Source organism: Hypanus sabinus, chromosome 28, assembly GCF_030144855.1.
Source record: "Hypanus sabinus isolate sHypSab1 chromosome 28, sHypSab1.hap1, whole genome shotgun sequence".
Classification (NCBI taxonomy): Eukaryota; Metazoa; Chordata; class Chondrichthyes; order Myliobatiformes; family Dasyatidae; genus Hypanus; species Hypanus sabinus.
The window spans coordinates 33,926,683-33,942,658 of NC_082733.1; the positions used below are offsets into that span (position 1 = coordinate 33,926,683).

The 15,976-nt window shown below is 36.6% G+C and overlaps 1 protein-coding gene across 10 annotated transcripts in view; it reads left to right on the plus strand.

The window, feature by feature from the left end:
- The first annotated feature begins 7,306 nt into the window (after window positions 1–7,306).
- The window catches only part of LOC132382572 (uncharacterized), a 117,147-nt gene continuing 108,477 nt past the window's right edge, over window positions 7,307–15,976 (plus strand). For 6 of the 10 annotated variants that reach the window (XR_009508398.1, XR_009508402.1, XR_009508403.1 and 3 more), the window contains exon 1: window positions 7,307–7,413. Coding sequence is in view for 1 of the 10 variants with exons in the window: in XM_059952911.1 (XP_059808894.1) it covers window positions 7,339–7,449 (111 nt within the window). In the remaining 9 variants the exon portion in view is untranslated. Of the gene's footprint in view, window positions 7,450–15,976 lie in introns of all 10 variants that reach the window. The other 4 variants (XR_009508397.1, XR_009508401.1, XR_009508404.1 and 1 more) reach the window with 1 other exon arrangement.

The window sequence follows — 15,976 nt, forward strand, 5'->3', positions numbered from 1 at the left end:
TAATGCTTCAGGCGGAAGGGTCTATTTCAGAACTGAAGAAAGAGAGAACAACTTTGTTTTAAAGTGCAGAAGGGAAAAAAAGGAGTGTGTAGGGCATGGACTAGGGTTGACATTGTGATAAGCCGTCTGGATTCTGGAATGGTGAAGATAGTTAGAGAGATAACAGTCCAAGCAGTGAAATATACACTTAGTAACCACTTCATTAGATACCACTTGTACCTAATAAAGTGGCCACATTTTGCTTTAAGGATGTTGCATGCTCCTTCACTGAGTAATCCCATTGTTTTGCAGATTATACTGTCAATGGAGTGAGTGGAAAGCAAAGGTGTTAATCACCTGGAAGAAAATGAAAGCTTTGTCAAAGGAAGTCTATGTGTCAGTGCAACTTGCCATTAGTGATTTCCGTTCAGAGACACTTTATGCGATTGAATAAAACGAGTGTAGTGTTTGTAACTTAAGTCTACAATTTTATTAAACGCAAATGAAGAGCACACAAAAATCCTGTTCAGAACTGATGATAAAACTTGAAATTTCCTATTAGCAAATTCAATGATCGCAAACAAGGCCCCGAGCCTTGTTGTGAAGATTGACAGGGCAAATGTTCATACTTGTCCAATTTACTGCACATGTCAAAAAGATCACACATATGTACCACACTTTCTCAACTTCTCTACCACACAGGACTTGTAAATCTCATCAACAGGTTGTGGAAGAGAGAGGAAACGCAGTGGGGATGAAAATCACAGTACAGTATATGAAACAGATGCTGGAAAAGACTACTTAGATCAACTGGGCTAGAAAATTGGACAAACTCCAAAGCTCTTCTAAAAATTATATTAGCAGCTATTACCCAAGAGAACAGAGAGCTCTTCCAACAATATGTTGAGGTTTTGGACAAGATCTTGGTGCCGCAAACCTCCAAAGCTGCTTTTTAAACCATCATTGTCTAAATTAAAGTAAGGGTGTTAGCAATAAGGCTACAGATGGCTGATATATTTGCAAGCATTGCTTTGATAAGATGAAATCAAGTAATAAGGGATGAGGTTTATGTGAGATATAGCCACTAGCATGGTCCCGGATGGGCTGACTGGCTTTAAATTGATGCATCCTCCTGTATAATTCAATACAAATATCTGACTGGACAATACAAATGTTGGCTGGAGCCCCGTGTCTGTGAATCTCTAAGAGTCTGCTGGTGCTGTGCTTTGTAAGTTCAAAACATTAAACTAATTCTAAGGAAGACTTGGGTATCCGAAACGTGGGTCTAACTTTGGGTTTACTTTAAGTATGTGAAAGTGTGATGACATATGGAATTTGTGTATTTATACATATAACCCGTAATGAATTATTTAAATGAACAAGAATGTCTAATCAGATTATATATATGTGTAAGATTACTGAAACATTACTTAAATATTAAATGCACAGCAGCTCAGGCACTCACTTACCCGGCGCTGGCAAGTCTGAGTGTGAATTCAAGTTCACTGCACGCTGGAGGATGAAGAAGAGGGCTGTCTTGGGGTTAGATGACTGCGTATTTGTGCGGGCGGGAGGGAGGAGAGGTGCTTTATTGCGGCTGTTATTTTGTTATTTGTTATGTTCTGTGCTGTTCCGCCGAGTATTGTGGGCATGTTGTGTTGGTGCTGGAACATGTGGTGACACTTGCGGGCTGCCCTCAGCACACCTTCTGCTGTGCTGGTTGTAAGCACAGATTATGTATTTCACTGCATGCTTCAATGTATATGTGATAAATAAACTTGAATCGCGATTCTTGACATCAGAAAGATTTAATGAGATTTGTGGGAGGTGGGAGACAAGGAAACTGTCCCAGAAGAATAATAGAAAAGCTACTGGAGCTAACAGTCATATGCATTGAAAGATTTTTGCAATTCAAAGCATGTGTTAGTTAACTTCTTCTAAAATAGGACCTGGTAAGAACCTGGCTGGGAATGGAATTGTGAGTTGTCAGAGAGAAATGTTGTGTAGTACATGGATATTTCACAGAAAATCACTTCTAGCAGAAGCTATGAGACTGGATCAATTTCAAAAATGCATGAAAATTAAGCGGCCTAAATTACATTCAGAGACACTCTGCAGAATCTTCCTTAGATTATGTAGAAGTATAAGTGGGGTAGAGTCACAGAAACCTACAGCACAGAAACAGGCCCTTTGGCCCATTTAGTATGCTGCTTAGTCCTCACGTGGACCATAGTCTCCCATACCCCTCCCATCTATGTACCTATCCAAATTTCTCTAAAAACCTGCACCCACCACTTCTGTTGGCAGCTCATTCTACATTCACACCACCTTCTGAGTAAAGAAGTTTCCCTTAAACATTTTACTTTTCACCCTTAACTATTGTGTCTCACACAATCTTAGTGGAAAATCCCTATCTGTACACCATATAATTCTGTTTACCTCTATCAAATCTCTCTTCCTTCTCCCATGCTCCAGGGAATAAAGTTGCAACCTGTTCAACTTTTACCTTTAACTCAGGTCCACAAGTCCCAGAAACATCCTTGTGAATTTTTCTTTACTCTTTCTATCTTTTTCATATATTTCCTGTAGGTAGTTCACCATAGGATCTTCCTATTCCACAATTCTTGGCATGATGCTTCAGTGCACAAGGAAAGGGAGACAATCAGAATCAGATTTAATATCATGAGCATAAGTCATGAAATTTGTTGTTATGTGGCAACAGTTCATTGCAGTACATAATAATAAAACTGTAAATTACAGCAATATGTATATTAAAAGTTAAGTAAGTAGTGTAAAAAGAGAAAAAATAGCATAGTGAGGTAGTGTTCATGAGATTAATGTCCATTCAGCAATCTGATGGCAGAGGGGAAGAAGCTGTTCTTAAATCATTGAATGTGTGCTTTTAGGTTCCTGTACCTCCTCCCAATGAGAAAAGGGAATGTCTTGGTTGATGGGAATCCTTAATGATGGCTGCCGCTGTTTTGAGGTATTACTTAGAACATAGAACATAGAACACATTACAGGCCCTTCAGCCCACAATGTTGTGCTGACCATGTAACCTATTCTAGAAACTGCCTAGAATGCCCCTAGCACAGGGGTCGGCAACCTTTACCACTGAAAGAGCCATTTGGACCCGTTTCCCACAGAAAAGAAAACAATGGGAGCCACAAAACCCAGTTTGACATTTAAAATGAAATAACACTGCATATAATGTTTTTTTTTGCCTTTATGCTATGTATAAACAAACTATAATGTGTTGCATTTATGAAATCGATGAACTCCTGCAGAGAAAAAGAAATTACATTTCTGCATGCAACAAAAACATTTTGAACTCTGAAAAAAAGACATTGGGTTGAAGGTTACTTTTAAGTAAAATACTCAATGTCTATTTGAGTCCTTCTTGTATTTATGAAAAACGCCGAACTTAAATTTTCCGCCAGCAGCAAACCAAAAATAACGTCAGCCAGCTGTCATCCTGAAAAATGAAAGGACTATTTCACTGAACAATGAAAAAATATGAATATACGTAAAATAATAGGCAATTAAAATATTTATCATACTTGGTTAATGGGATTTCTGCTCCTGGACCTCAGCGCACAGCGTCTGCACATCAGGGCTGTATGATGTCACCTTCATCTTTACACAGGTTCGCAAGCTGTCATCTGTGAGGTGTGTGCGATGTTTGTTTTTAATAAAGTTCATGTTGGAGAACACCTGCTCACATACATATGTGGATCCAAAAATCGACAGGACTCCAAGCGCATACTTTTTAATGTTTACATAATGTTTTTAATGTCGGGGATAGAATTCCATGTTTCGAACACAAGTTTGTCCAGTTTGAGGAGGTTTTCAATATCACTCTATTTGTGATTCTGAGCAAGAACGGCCTTCTGATGGGCAACATCTTCAAGGTCTGCTGTCAAGCGTCTAAACTTGAACACCCATATGGCTTTGTCCGCTATGTTGGCCAGTTCCATCTCAAGATCAGGTTGACTCACACCTGCCAATGCAGTCGTATTCAGTAGGGATGGATCGATGCTTAGGGGAGTGACCGGGAAGGATAATATGTTTTTTTCCTCTCTGAACTCACAGAAGCGTTTCCCAAACGATGTTTGCATTGCGATGATTGCAGAATGTAAATACTCCGAATTTATCATGTCGTGAGCTTGTTTGAGCTCTCTCAAATTGGGGAAGTGAGACAATATGCCTTTCTGTAAATCTCTGGCAAGCACTGTCAACTTGCGCTCGAATGCCAAAGCATCCTCCACATGAGCAGGGCTGTGCGTCCTTTCTCCTGAAGAGCTGTGTTCAGCATGTTCAGGTGCGCTGTCATGTCTACCATGAGGTGTAGCTTTTCCAGCCACTCTGGCTGTTCCAGCTCAGGAAAGGTGAGCCCTTTGCTGCCCAGGAAAGTTTTCATTTCTTCCAGACACACGACAAAGCGTTTCAGCATCTCCCCTCTGCACAGCCACCAGACTTTGTTGTGCAGCAGGAGATCAGAATATGCGCTTTCCAGCTCATCCAGTAACAAACGGAATTGATAATGATTTAAACTTTTTGCCATTATTTTATTGACAATCTGAATGACAACATCCATTACTTCTGTGCATTCCGGAGGAAATGTTTGAGCGCACAGTTCCTCTTGGTGCAAGATGCAGTGAAAAGTCAGCAGCTTTCTGTCCAGTGACTTCTGCAGTAAAGCCACAAATCCCTTGTGCGCTCCTGTCATACTTGGTGCCCCATCAGTAGCTACTGACACCAGGTGGGTGGTCTTTATTCCTTTGGCTCTTAAACAATTCTAGACAGCCTCACAGATGTCCTCTCCCCTCGTGTTTGGCCTTTTAGAGGTATCAACTCAATCATTTCTTCCTGTGGCCCGGCAGAGTTTACATACCGGCAGAACAGTGCTATTTGTTCAATATCACCTTTGTCTTTAGATTCGTCACAGGCAATCGAGTAGGCCACAGCTGAATTGATGTCTTTAATTTGCTGTCTTGTAATGTCTTCTGCCATTTTTATGGTTCTGTCTTTGACAGTCTTTGCAGAGAGGGGCATATCCCTGATTTTCTGCACAATTTCACTCTTGTTTTTAAAGTCTGTTAATAGATGTTCTGAAATCTTAATGAAAGATTCTTTTATATATTCACAATCTGTAAACTGCTTCCCGTGCCTGACTATTTCCTGAGCAGCAATAAAACTAGCATATGTAGTTGATTTTCCAGACTTCATTCACTTCTTGAAATGATTTTTGCTCAGATCAACCTTCCGCATCAGTTCCAAAACGGCTTTTTTTTTCTTTCATCTCCATCCGGATATTTTTGAGCAAAGGCTGCGTGTTTATTCTGGAAATGTCTTGCGACATTTGACTTTTTGTTGTTTGCTAGTTTCTCATTGCATATTAAGCATATCGGTAAACCAGTCTCGTCAGCAGTGAAAGCAAATGAATCTGCCCACATATCATTAAACTTTCTGTTTTCTTCAGTCACTTTTCTTTTTTTCGAATTCTCCATAGTTAGCCTACCTTGGATCGAAAAATTAAAGAAATCGCGCACTGGCGGGTGTCAGGCATTGGCAGTGGTGACGTATACTAATAGCAACAAAAAACACGTTTTATTTAGATTGTACAAGATCACCATAATCTTCAAAGTTAGAATTACATTTCAATAACTAACAAACTAACATAAAATACATTTTAATTAAATACTCATCATTTATTTTCCAAAGCCACAGGGAGCCGCATGTGGCTCGGAGCAGCGGGTTGCCGACCCCTGGTGTAGAGTTAGGTAAGGGAGAAATACAAAGAGATCTAGGAGTCCTTGTTCATCAGTCACTGAAGGTGAATGAGCAAGTGCAGCAGGTAGTGAAGAAGGCTAATGGAATGTTGGCCTTTATTACAAAGGGAATTGAGTACAAGAGCAAGGAATCAAGGGAATCAAGGGATATGGGGTCAAGGCAGGAACCGGGTATTGATAGTAGATGATCAGCCATGATCTCAAAATGGCTTTGCAGGCTCGAAGGGCCGAACGGTCCACTTCTGCACCTATTGTCTATTGTCTAATATTAAATGTAAACACGAGGAAATCTGCAGATGCTGGAAATTCAAACAACAACACACACAAAATGCTGGTGGAACACAGCAGGCCAGGCAGCATCTCTAGGGAGAAGCGCTGTTGACGTTTTAGGCCAAGACCCTTCATCAGGATATTAAATGTAATTAAGCTAAATTAAGCAATTGGAAATATAACACTCAACAGCAAATTTTTTCAAAAGTGTTGCTTCCTTGGAAATATTTTTTGTTTTTGATAGATCTCTTGAAGCTGAACTCGAATATACTTTCAACTGACATGTATCACATAGGAATTTGGAGAAACAATAAATTAACTTTTATTGAATATAATGCATTTAATTGGATAACAGTGCCAATGTTTTGCAATCGTTCAACTAAAAATGAACTATTTATCTAAAAATATTTAGTTGATGATTTTCAGTTGCACTCAGTGACAGAGACTTTTCGCTTAAGTGTACAGTTGACCTGATACCGTTTCTCCGTGACCGCAATGTCCTGGTGAAACCTTTCGCCACGCTCATCACTATTAGTGTCAAGTTTTGCAGGGAAGAAGTCTAAATAGGAATGCAGAAAATGAATCTTCAGCCGCATGTGGCACGTCATGGTTTTGTAGGCTTGAAGTATGCTACCAACCAGCTGCATGTAACTTGTGGCCCTGTCGTAGCCGAGAGAATTTTCAACAACATCCTTGAATGCCTTCCATGTGATTTTCTCCGGTCCCACTAGAGGCTTTATGAATTGCTTGTCACTGATGATCTGTTTGATTTGTGGACCAACAAAAATATCTTTCTTAATATTGGCATCAATCATCCTGACCTGAATTATGAATTAAAGTAACAAGTACAGGCGATTTTTTAAAAAAAGTGCGCGATATGGAAATTTCACGGCGATTTTCATGATCAGCAGCCCAAAGTCCAAAAGATAAACCCAGAAGTATTCAGGAGGCAAAATCTTTGTTGTCCAGTGTAATTAAGTAGTTAACTGTCTCTAATTAAGTAGACCCAACTGTCTCTAAATCTGCCTGGCCCTAGACTGGTGAAGGAGAAAGCATGAATACATAACTAAACTCTTCACTATTACCTCACCTCCATCTATGTGATTAACTACCATACTATACATAATAAACACACAACACAAAAATACAATGCAAGTATAAAGCAGATACATAGCTCTTACACAGGGGTCACAGTGAGGCAGCAATTGACAGATTGTTAATCATTAGCAAAACAAGGGATGTGGGGCTTGTGTGGAAGAGTGGAACTGCAGTAAAAAGTCAGCTGCGATCTTATCGAATGCTGGAACATGCTGAACTTTCTAGTCTTGCTTCATGTGTTGATTATGAAATAAATGTCAAAGAAGCTTTAGAGGTATTACAAACAAATTGTCAGCGACAAATCGAACTCGTGAGTCAAGGCTTTTCCTTCAAAATAGATGATTAAAGCAGCAAGTAACTGTACCAATGTGGTTTTGGTCTGGGGGTGGAGGCAGTTTGATATTGTGATACACAATTGCTGGCAAAAATCTGATGCAGAGGGTCTTTTCTGGTCTATTTGTTTATCTGCGATTCACACAAAGGATTACGAGACCAGTTTCAGAGTGTTGCTAAAAGCTATTTCGATCCGTCACAAGCCTTTATGGTAATTTATGAAAGAGCCTTCATAAACTAAAGTCTACATTAACTGTTTGATTTTCAAAGAATGCATGAAAGCTGTCCAACACAATCCTTCAATGTTGAAACCTAAGGTGACGATTCTTTATTATAGTTTTAATTTCTAAACATTTTCTGATACATCTGTGGGTGAAGATTTTGTTATCTATTCCAGCAGTGACAATCAGCTCACAAGTCTATTCTTCTCATATAGATTCTATATTTCTTTATAAAAATTGAAGTGATCAGTTGTATCCCTGTCCTATAGAAAATTTCTACAAATACTCCAAAATGTTCCTTTTTCTCTCTTTCATTTCTTGTGTTAATAAGGACAATGCAAATAACCCTTAGGTTTCAATCTCTCCTGGTTAACAATAAAACCAAACAACACACACAAAATGCTGGTTTCGGGTCGAGACCCTTCGTCTATTGCAAAGCATTCGTCCTGATGAAGGGTCTCGGCCCGAAACGTCGACAGTGCTTCTCCTTATAGATGCTGCCTGGCCTGCTGTGTTCCACCAGCATTTTGAGCGTGTTGTTTGAATTTCCAGCATCTGCAGATTTCCTCGTGTTTGCTCTAACAATAAACCCAACCTCTTCTCTATTTTAATTGTTTTAATATCTTTCTTAGATTTATTTTTCTTTAATGTCCCATTCTCTTCATTGTAAATGCGAAGGCAACACAATCTGTACTCCCTCATTACACCCTCCTTATTCTTAGAATTTGTTCTGAGTATCTGTTGTGTCTTCACCACAGACCACATTTTCATCTAGTTTTTTTATGTTCCTGTGCAATATGTTACCAGTTTCTTCCCACAGTCCAAAGGCAGACCAGTTAGCAGGTGAATTAATTATTGCAAATTGTCCCGTGATTAGGTTGAGGGTTGCTAGGCAGCACAGCTCAAAGGTTCGATAGAGCTGGAGGGACCTAAGCTGTGCTGTATCGCTGAAATAAAATTATAAAATAAAATATGAATAAAAATATTTCCAGGTCTTGCTAATTTAACAATGTTACTCTGCTTTGCTCTTTGCATTCCTTATTTTTATTTCACATTTTTCCTAGCCTCTTTGTAAAATCATTTGTAATTCCTGAGCCTAGGCTGTAACTTCATCAATAATTTCTTTGTTTCCCTGATATCTTTAGTCAGAATTAGAATCTAAATCAAGTTTTATTGACCCTACCATTCGTCATGAAATTTGTTTTTTTGTGGTGGCAGTACAAATAAGTTAAAATAAATACATAATATATATGTAGACAATGAATCAATAAGTAAATAGATGATGGATAGATACGTAGTGCAGAAGAGGATAATGAGGTCCGAAACATGAAAAATTCTGCACGTGCTGGAAATCCAAAGCAACACACACAAAATGCTGGAGGAACTCAGCAGGTCAGACAGTATCTATGGAAATGAAATGAGTCGATATTTCGGGCCGAGACCCTCCTTCGGGGCGTCAAAGTGAGGTCCTGCTCATGGGCTAATAGACCATTCAGACATCAGATGATGCAGGTGATGAAACTGTTCCTAAAAGGTTAATTGTGGATTTTTAGGTTCCTGTACTTCCTCCTTGATGGCAGTAATGAGAAGGAGGCATATCTCGGATAGTGAGGGTGCAGCCTTTTAGAGGCATTGCCTTAAGAAGATGTCCCCAGTGGTGGGGAGGCTACTGGGCCTGAACACCTCCCTCTGCAACTGGATCCTAGACTTTCTGACTGGGAGACCTCAGTCAGTCTGGATCAGAGGCAGCATCTCCAACACCATCACACTGAGCATGGGGGCCCCCCAGGGCTGTGTGCTCAGTCCACTGCTGTTCACTCTGCTGACCCACGACTATGCTGCAACGCACAGCTCGAACCACATCATCAAGTTCACTGATGACACGACCATGGTGGGTCTCATCAGCAAGAACGATGAGTCAGCTTACAGTGAGGAGGTGCAGCGGCTAACGGACTGGTGCAGAGCCAACAACCTGTCTCTGAATGTGAACAAAACAAAAGAGATGGTTGTTGACTTCAGGAGGGCATGGAGCGACCACTCCCCGCTGAACATCGATGGCTCCTCGGTAGAGATTGTTAAGAGCACCAAATTTCTTGGTGTTCACCTGGCAGAGAATCTCACCTGGTCCCTCAACACCAGTTCCATAGCAAAGAAAGCCCAGCAGAGTCTCTACTTTCTGCAAAGGCTGAGGAAAGTCCATCTCATCACATTCTACAGGATGTACTGAGAGCATCCTGAGCAGCTGCATCACTGCCTGGTTCAGAAATTGCACCATCTCTGATCGCAAGACCCTGCAGCGGATAATGAGGTCGGCTGAGAAGATCATCGGGTTCTCTCTTCCCGCCATCACAACATTTACACTACATGCTGCATCTGCAAAGGAAACAGCATTATGAAGGACCCCACGCACCCCTCATACAATCTCTTCTCCCTCCTGCCATCTGGGAAAAGGCTCCGAAGCATTTGGGCTCTCACGACCAGACTATGTAACAGTTTCTTCCCCCAAACTATCAGACCCCTCAACACCCAGCACCTGGCCTGACACCAACTTACTGCCCTATTGTCCTGTTTATTATTTACTGTAATGCCTGCACTGTTTTGTGCACTTTATGCAGTCCTGGGTGGGTCTGTAGTCCAGTGCAGTTGTGAGTTTTTTTTTCTCTGTGTTGTTTTTTCTTTACGTAGTTCAGCCCAGTTATTGTAATGAGTCACGTAACACTATGGTCCTGAGAAACGTCTCATTTTTACTATGTACTATACCAGCCGTTATGGTTGAAATGACAATAAAAGTGACCTGACTTCTTTGTTATTATATATATATCTGACCCTGAAAGATCTATCCCTGCTATTTCGTCTTTGCTTGCTCAATTTAGTAATTTTTCTGGTTATAAATTGAATTTTAACAAGAGTGAACTATTTCCATTAAATATGCAAGTTCCAATTTATAATCATTTACCATATAAAATTGTTACAGATTATTTTACTTACCTAGGTATTAAAATTACTAAAAAACATAAAGATTTATTTAAGAAGATTTATTTAAGGTTAACTTTTTACCTTTAATTGATCAAATTAAGCATTAGGTGGTCTCCACTATTTTTGTCATTGGTTGGTAGAGTTAATGCTATTAAGATGATGATACTACCTAAATTCTTATATTTATTTCAAGCATTACCAATTTTTATTCCTAAAGCTTTTTTTGATACTATTGACTCTAAAATATCTTCTTACCTGTGGCAGAACAAAAATCCTAGATTGGGTAAAAAATATTTGCAGAAGCCTAAGAATGAGGGCGGCTTGGCTTTACCAAACTTAAGATTTTACTATTGGGCAGTCAATATACGGTATTTAATATTTTGGACACAAGAATTGACTGTAGCTACTTGCCCACAATGGGTAAATTTGGAATGTAAATCTGTGCAAGATTTTTCACTGATTTCAATCTTGGGATCTTCACTTCCTTTTTCTTTATTCAATTGAATAAACAGATAACTAATCGTTTATCCGCTTCATCTCAACGAATGATTGCATTTGTTACATTAATGGCTAGAAGATCTATTTTATTGAATTGGAAAGAAATTAATCCTCCAACTATATTTCAGTGGTTTTCTCAAATTATCTCTTGTTTGAGTTTAGAAAAAAATAGAAGTGTGGTTTTTGATCCTTCAATTAAATTTGAAGAAACTTGGAGACCTTTTATTCAACATTTTCACATGAGTTGAATTGTCTTTTCCTAAACCTTACTTATATTATCCTTAATTAATTGGATGGAGGTTTGGAGTTATTGGCACTACTGTATATGTACTTAATATTATTCAGTGGCCCATGTTGGTTAGTGTTTTTTTTTGCTTTTTTTTCTCTTTTTTTGGGGGGGTTTTTCTTTTTTTTTCTTTTTTTACTTCTTTGTTCATTAATACTCTGAGTTTGAGAGGTTATATATTTTTATTATTATCTGAATGTCTATTTAAACTATTAATTATGTACTCTCAAACATTTTGTATTCATGTTTCATTTATGTTTGTTTAAAACTAATAAAAAGATTTAAAAAGAAAGACTTTTCTTGACTTGTGCCTGTGTTGGAGCTGGCTGGGTTTACAGCCATCTGCAGCTTTTTCTGATCCTGTGCTTGTGACTGATAATGCAACTATTGCTGCTAGTGTGCCTTCATTGAGACTGCATTATTTCATTCATGTGGCTGCATTGATTCTGAACACTGACACTGCTCGTAATGCATTTCTGGTCTCTATATACTCCACAGTGTAAATAGGGTTGCAAGTTAATTAGGGGATTTTGTAATAAACATGACAAGTCAGAAGATATTGGGTTACGGTGTCAAAGTGGTTGCAATTTTTCATTCCTTTGGATCTTCCTCAATTTAGTAGCAGGGCTCATTCATCAATTCTTGTACTCTTCCTCTCTGGCCACTGCCAGTCTGATAGACAGGGTTTCTGACTAGCAAGTGGCAGGCCTTTAACACTAGGTAGAAAGAAAAAAAATGGATGGATCAGCGAGGTGGTAGATGGGAGGCCTGAGGAGAGACTGGAGGAGGAGGTTTTGGAAAAATTGAAGGTCATGGATTTTTTTTTTTGAAAACTTTTTTTATTGCATTTTTAAGTAATTACAAAATGAAGTATGAAAAAAAATGTATATAACCCTTCCCCCCTCCCCTTAACCCCTCCCCCCTAACTGCCCTATAGAAAAAAAAAGAGAAAGAGAAAAAAAAGAAAGAAAGAAAGAAAGATTGTCTGGTTGTTGGAAGATCTCCACATGCTCCATGGAATTCGTAAAAACTTTAATATGTATATTTATTTCTTTCCCCAAATGACCAATTGTTTCATCTTCAGAGCATCTATAGATTTAATCCTGTCTTTTGTAAATAAGGGTTCCAAATTTTCAGAAATGTTTCATATTTATCTCTTAAATTATAAGTAATTTTTTCTAATGGAATACAACCATAGATTTCTTTCTTCCAAGAGTCTATACGTAAATATGTATCCGATTTCCAAGTAACTGCAATAGCTTTTTTGGCTACTGCCAGTGCAATTTTTATAAATTCTGTCTGGTATTTATTTAGTTTGAGTTTTGGTTTTATCCCTTCAATATCGCCTAATAAGAGTAATATTGGATTATGAGGAAATTGTGTTCCTGTAATTTGTTCCAGTAAGAGTCTTAAATTTGTCCAAAAAGGTTGAATTTTAGAACAAGACCATGTAGAATGTAAAAAAGTACCAGTTTCCTGGTTACATCGGAAACACTGATCCGATAAGTTTGGATTTAATTAATTTATTTTTTGTGGTGTAATATATAATTGATGTAGAAAATTATACTGCACTAATCTTAACCGAACATTTATTGTATTTGTCATACTATCAAGACATAGTCTTGACCAATTTGTTTCTTCAATTTTAATATTCAAATCACTTTCCCATTTTTGTCTTGACTTATGGATTCCTTGTTTAATTGCCTGTTTTTGAATCAAATTATACATACAAGATATAATTTTTTAAATATTTCCTTTTTGAATTAAAATTTCTATTTCATTAGGTTTCGGCAATAACATTGTTTGACCTAATTTTTCTCTTAAATAAGCCCTTAATTGAAAGTAACAAAATAAAGTGTTATTTGATACTTTATATTTATTCTTTAATTGATCAAATGACATTAATATACCTCCTTCAAAACAATTCCCTATATATCTAGTCCCTTTTTGAATCCAATTATATAAAAGTTGATTGTCCATTGTGAAAGGAATAAGTCTATTTTGAATTAAAGATCTCTTTGCTAATAAAGATTTCTTTGACTCATCATCAACATTTATCTTATTCCATAAGTCAATCAAATGCTTTAATATAGGAGATTCTTTCTTTTCCCGTATCCATTTAGATTCCCATTTATATATAAAATCTTCTGGTACGTTTTCTCCTATTTTATCTAGTTCTATTCTAACCCATGCCGGTTTATCTTTCTCAAAAAAAGATGCAATAAATCTAAGTTGATTTGCTTTATAATAATTCTTAAAATTTGGAAGTTGTAATCCTCCTAGATCAAATTTCCATGTCAATTTTTCCAACGATATTCTTGACATCTTACCTTTCCAGAGAAATTTCCTCACATATTTGTTTAACTCTTGAAAAAACTTCTGGGGTAATTGTATTGGTAATGATTGAAATAAATATTGTAGTCTAGGGAATATATTCATTTTTATAGTATTTACTCTACCTACTAATGTTATTGGTAATGCCATCCATTTATCAAGATCTTCCTGAATTTTTTTCAAAAGTGGTAAATAATTTAATTTGTATAAGTTTTTTATGTCATTATCAACTCTTATACCTAAATATTTTATACCATTTGCTGGCCATCTAAATTGAGTTATTAATCGACATTGATTATAATCTCCTTTAGTAAGAGGTAAAATTTCACTTTTATCCCAATTTATTTTATAACCTGATATTTTCCCATATTCTTCTAATCTATAAGATAATTTGCATAGTGAATGTAATGGATCTGTTAAATAAAGTAGAACATCATCAGCAAATAAGTTAATCTTGTATTCTTCCTGATTAACTCTGAAACCCTTAATATCTGGGTCCATTCTAATTAATTCAGCTAGTGGTTCTATTGCCAACACAAACAAAGCAGGTGATAATGGGCAACCTTGCCTAGTTGATCTTGTTAACTGAAATGATGTTGAAATTTGACCATTTGTCACTACATTAGCTTTGGGATTAATATTTAAGGTTTTAATCCATTTTATAAATGATGTTCCTAATCCATATTTTTCCAATACCTTAAATAAAAAATCCCATTCCAATCTATCAAATGCTTTTTTTTCTGCATCTAAAGCAACTGCCACACTCATTTCCTCCCTCTTTTGCGCTAAATGGATTATACTAAATAACCGGGTTACATTATCTGCCGATTGTCTATTTTTGATAAATCCTGTTTGATCCATATGCACTAATTTTGGTAAGCATTTAGATAATCTATTAGATAAGATTTTTGCTATTATTTTATAATCAGTGTTTAATAAAGAAATAGGTCGATATGATGCTGGTTTTAAAAGGTCTCTATCTTTTTTTGGCAATACTATTAAAATAGCTGTTGAAAAAGATTCTGGAAGTTTATGCGTTCTTTCCGCTTGATATATTAACTCCATAAAAGGAGGAATTAATAAATCTTTAAACTTTTTATAAAATTCAGGTGGAAAACCATCTTCTCCTGGAGATTTATTACTTTGAAGTGATCCCAAAGCTTCCTCAACTTCCTTCAATGTAAAAGGCGTATCTAATCCCTTTTGTTCTTCTGTATTTAATTTTGGAAGAGTTATTTGTGATAAAAATTCTTCTATCTTAACATCATCATTCTTTGATTCTGATTTATACAACTCAGAATAAAAATTCTTAAAAGCCTCTTTAATTTCTAGAGGCTTATAAGTAATTTCATTCACTTTTGTTCGAATTGCACTTATTGTTTTGGAAATCTGATCTGTTTTTAACTGCCATGCAAGAACTTTATGTGATCTTTCACCTAGTTCATAATATCTCTATTTAGTTCTCATAATTGCTTTTTCTGTTCGATATGTCTGGAGTGTATTATATTTTAACTTATTAATATGTTGTCTTCATTTTTCTTCTGTCATATTTCTTTGAGATTCTTTTTCTAATTTTATAATCTCTTTTTCCAATTGATCTATTTCTATCATATATTCCTCCTTAATTTTAGAAGTATAACTTATTATCTGGCCTCTCAAATATGCTTTCATTGCTTCCCACAATATAAATTTATCATCAACTGAATGTAAATTTGTATCTAAAAAGAACTGAATCTGCTTTTTCATAAAATCACAAAAATCTTGATGTTTTAGTAGAATTGAATTAAATCTCCATCTATAAATTGATTCCTCTTTATCTATCATTATCATTGTCATTATTAAAGGAGAGTGATCAGACAATATTCTTGCTTTATATTCCACATTTTTCACTCTATCTTATTTGTTGATAATAGGAAAAAATCTATCCTTGAGTATGTTTTATGTCTATTTGAATAGAATGAATAATCCCTTTCTTTTGGATTGATTCTTCTCCATATATCAATCAAATTTAAATCTTTCATCAATGATAGAGTTAATTTTGCTACTTTTGATTTTGTAATAGCCTTTGTTGATCTATCTAAAACTAGATCTAAACAAAAATTAAAATCTCCACCTATTAATATTTTATCATGTGCGTTAGCCAAATTCAAAAAGACCTCCTGTATAAATTTTACATCATTTTCATTTGA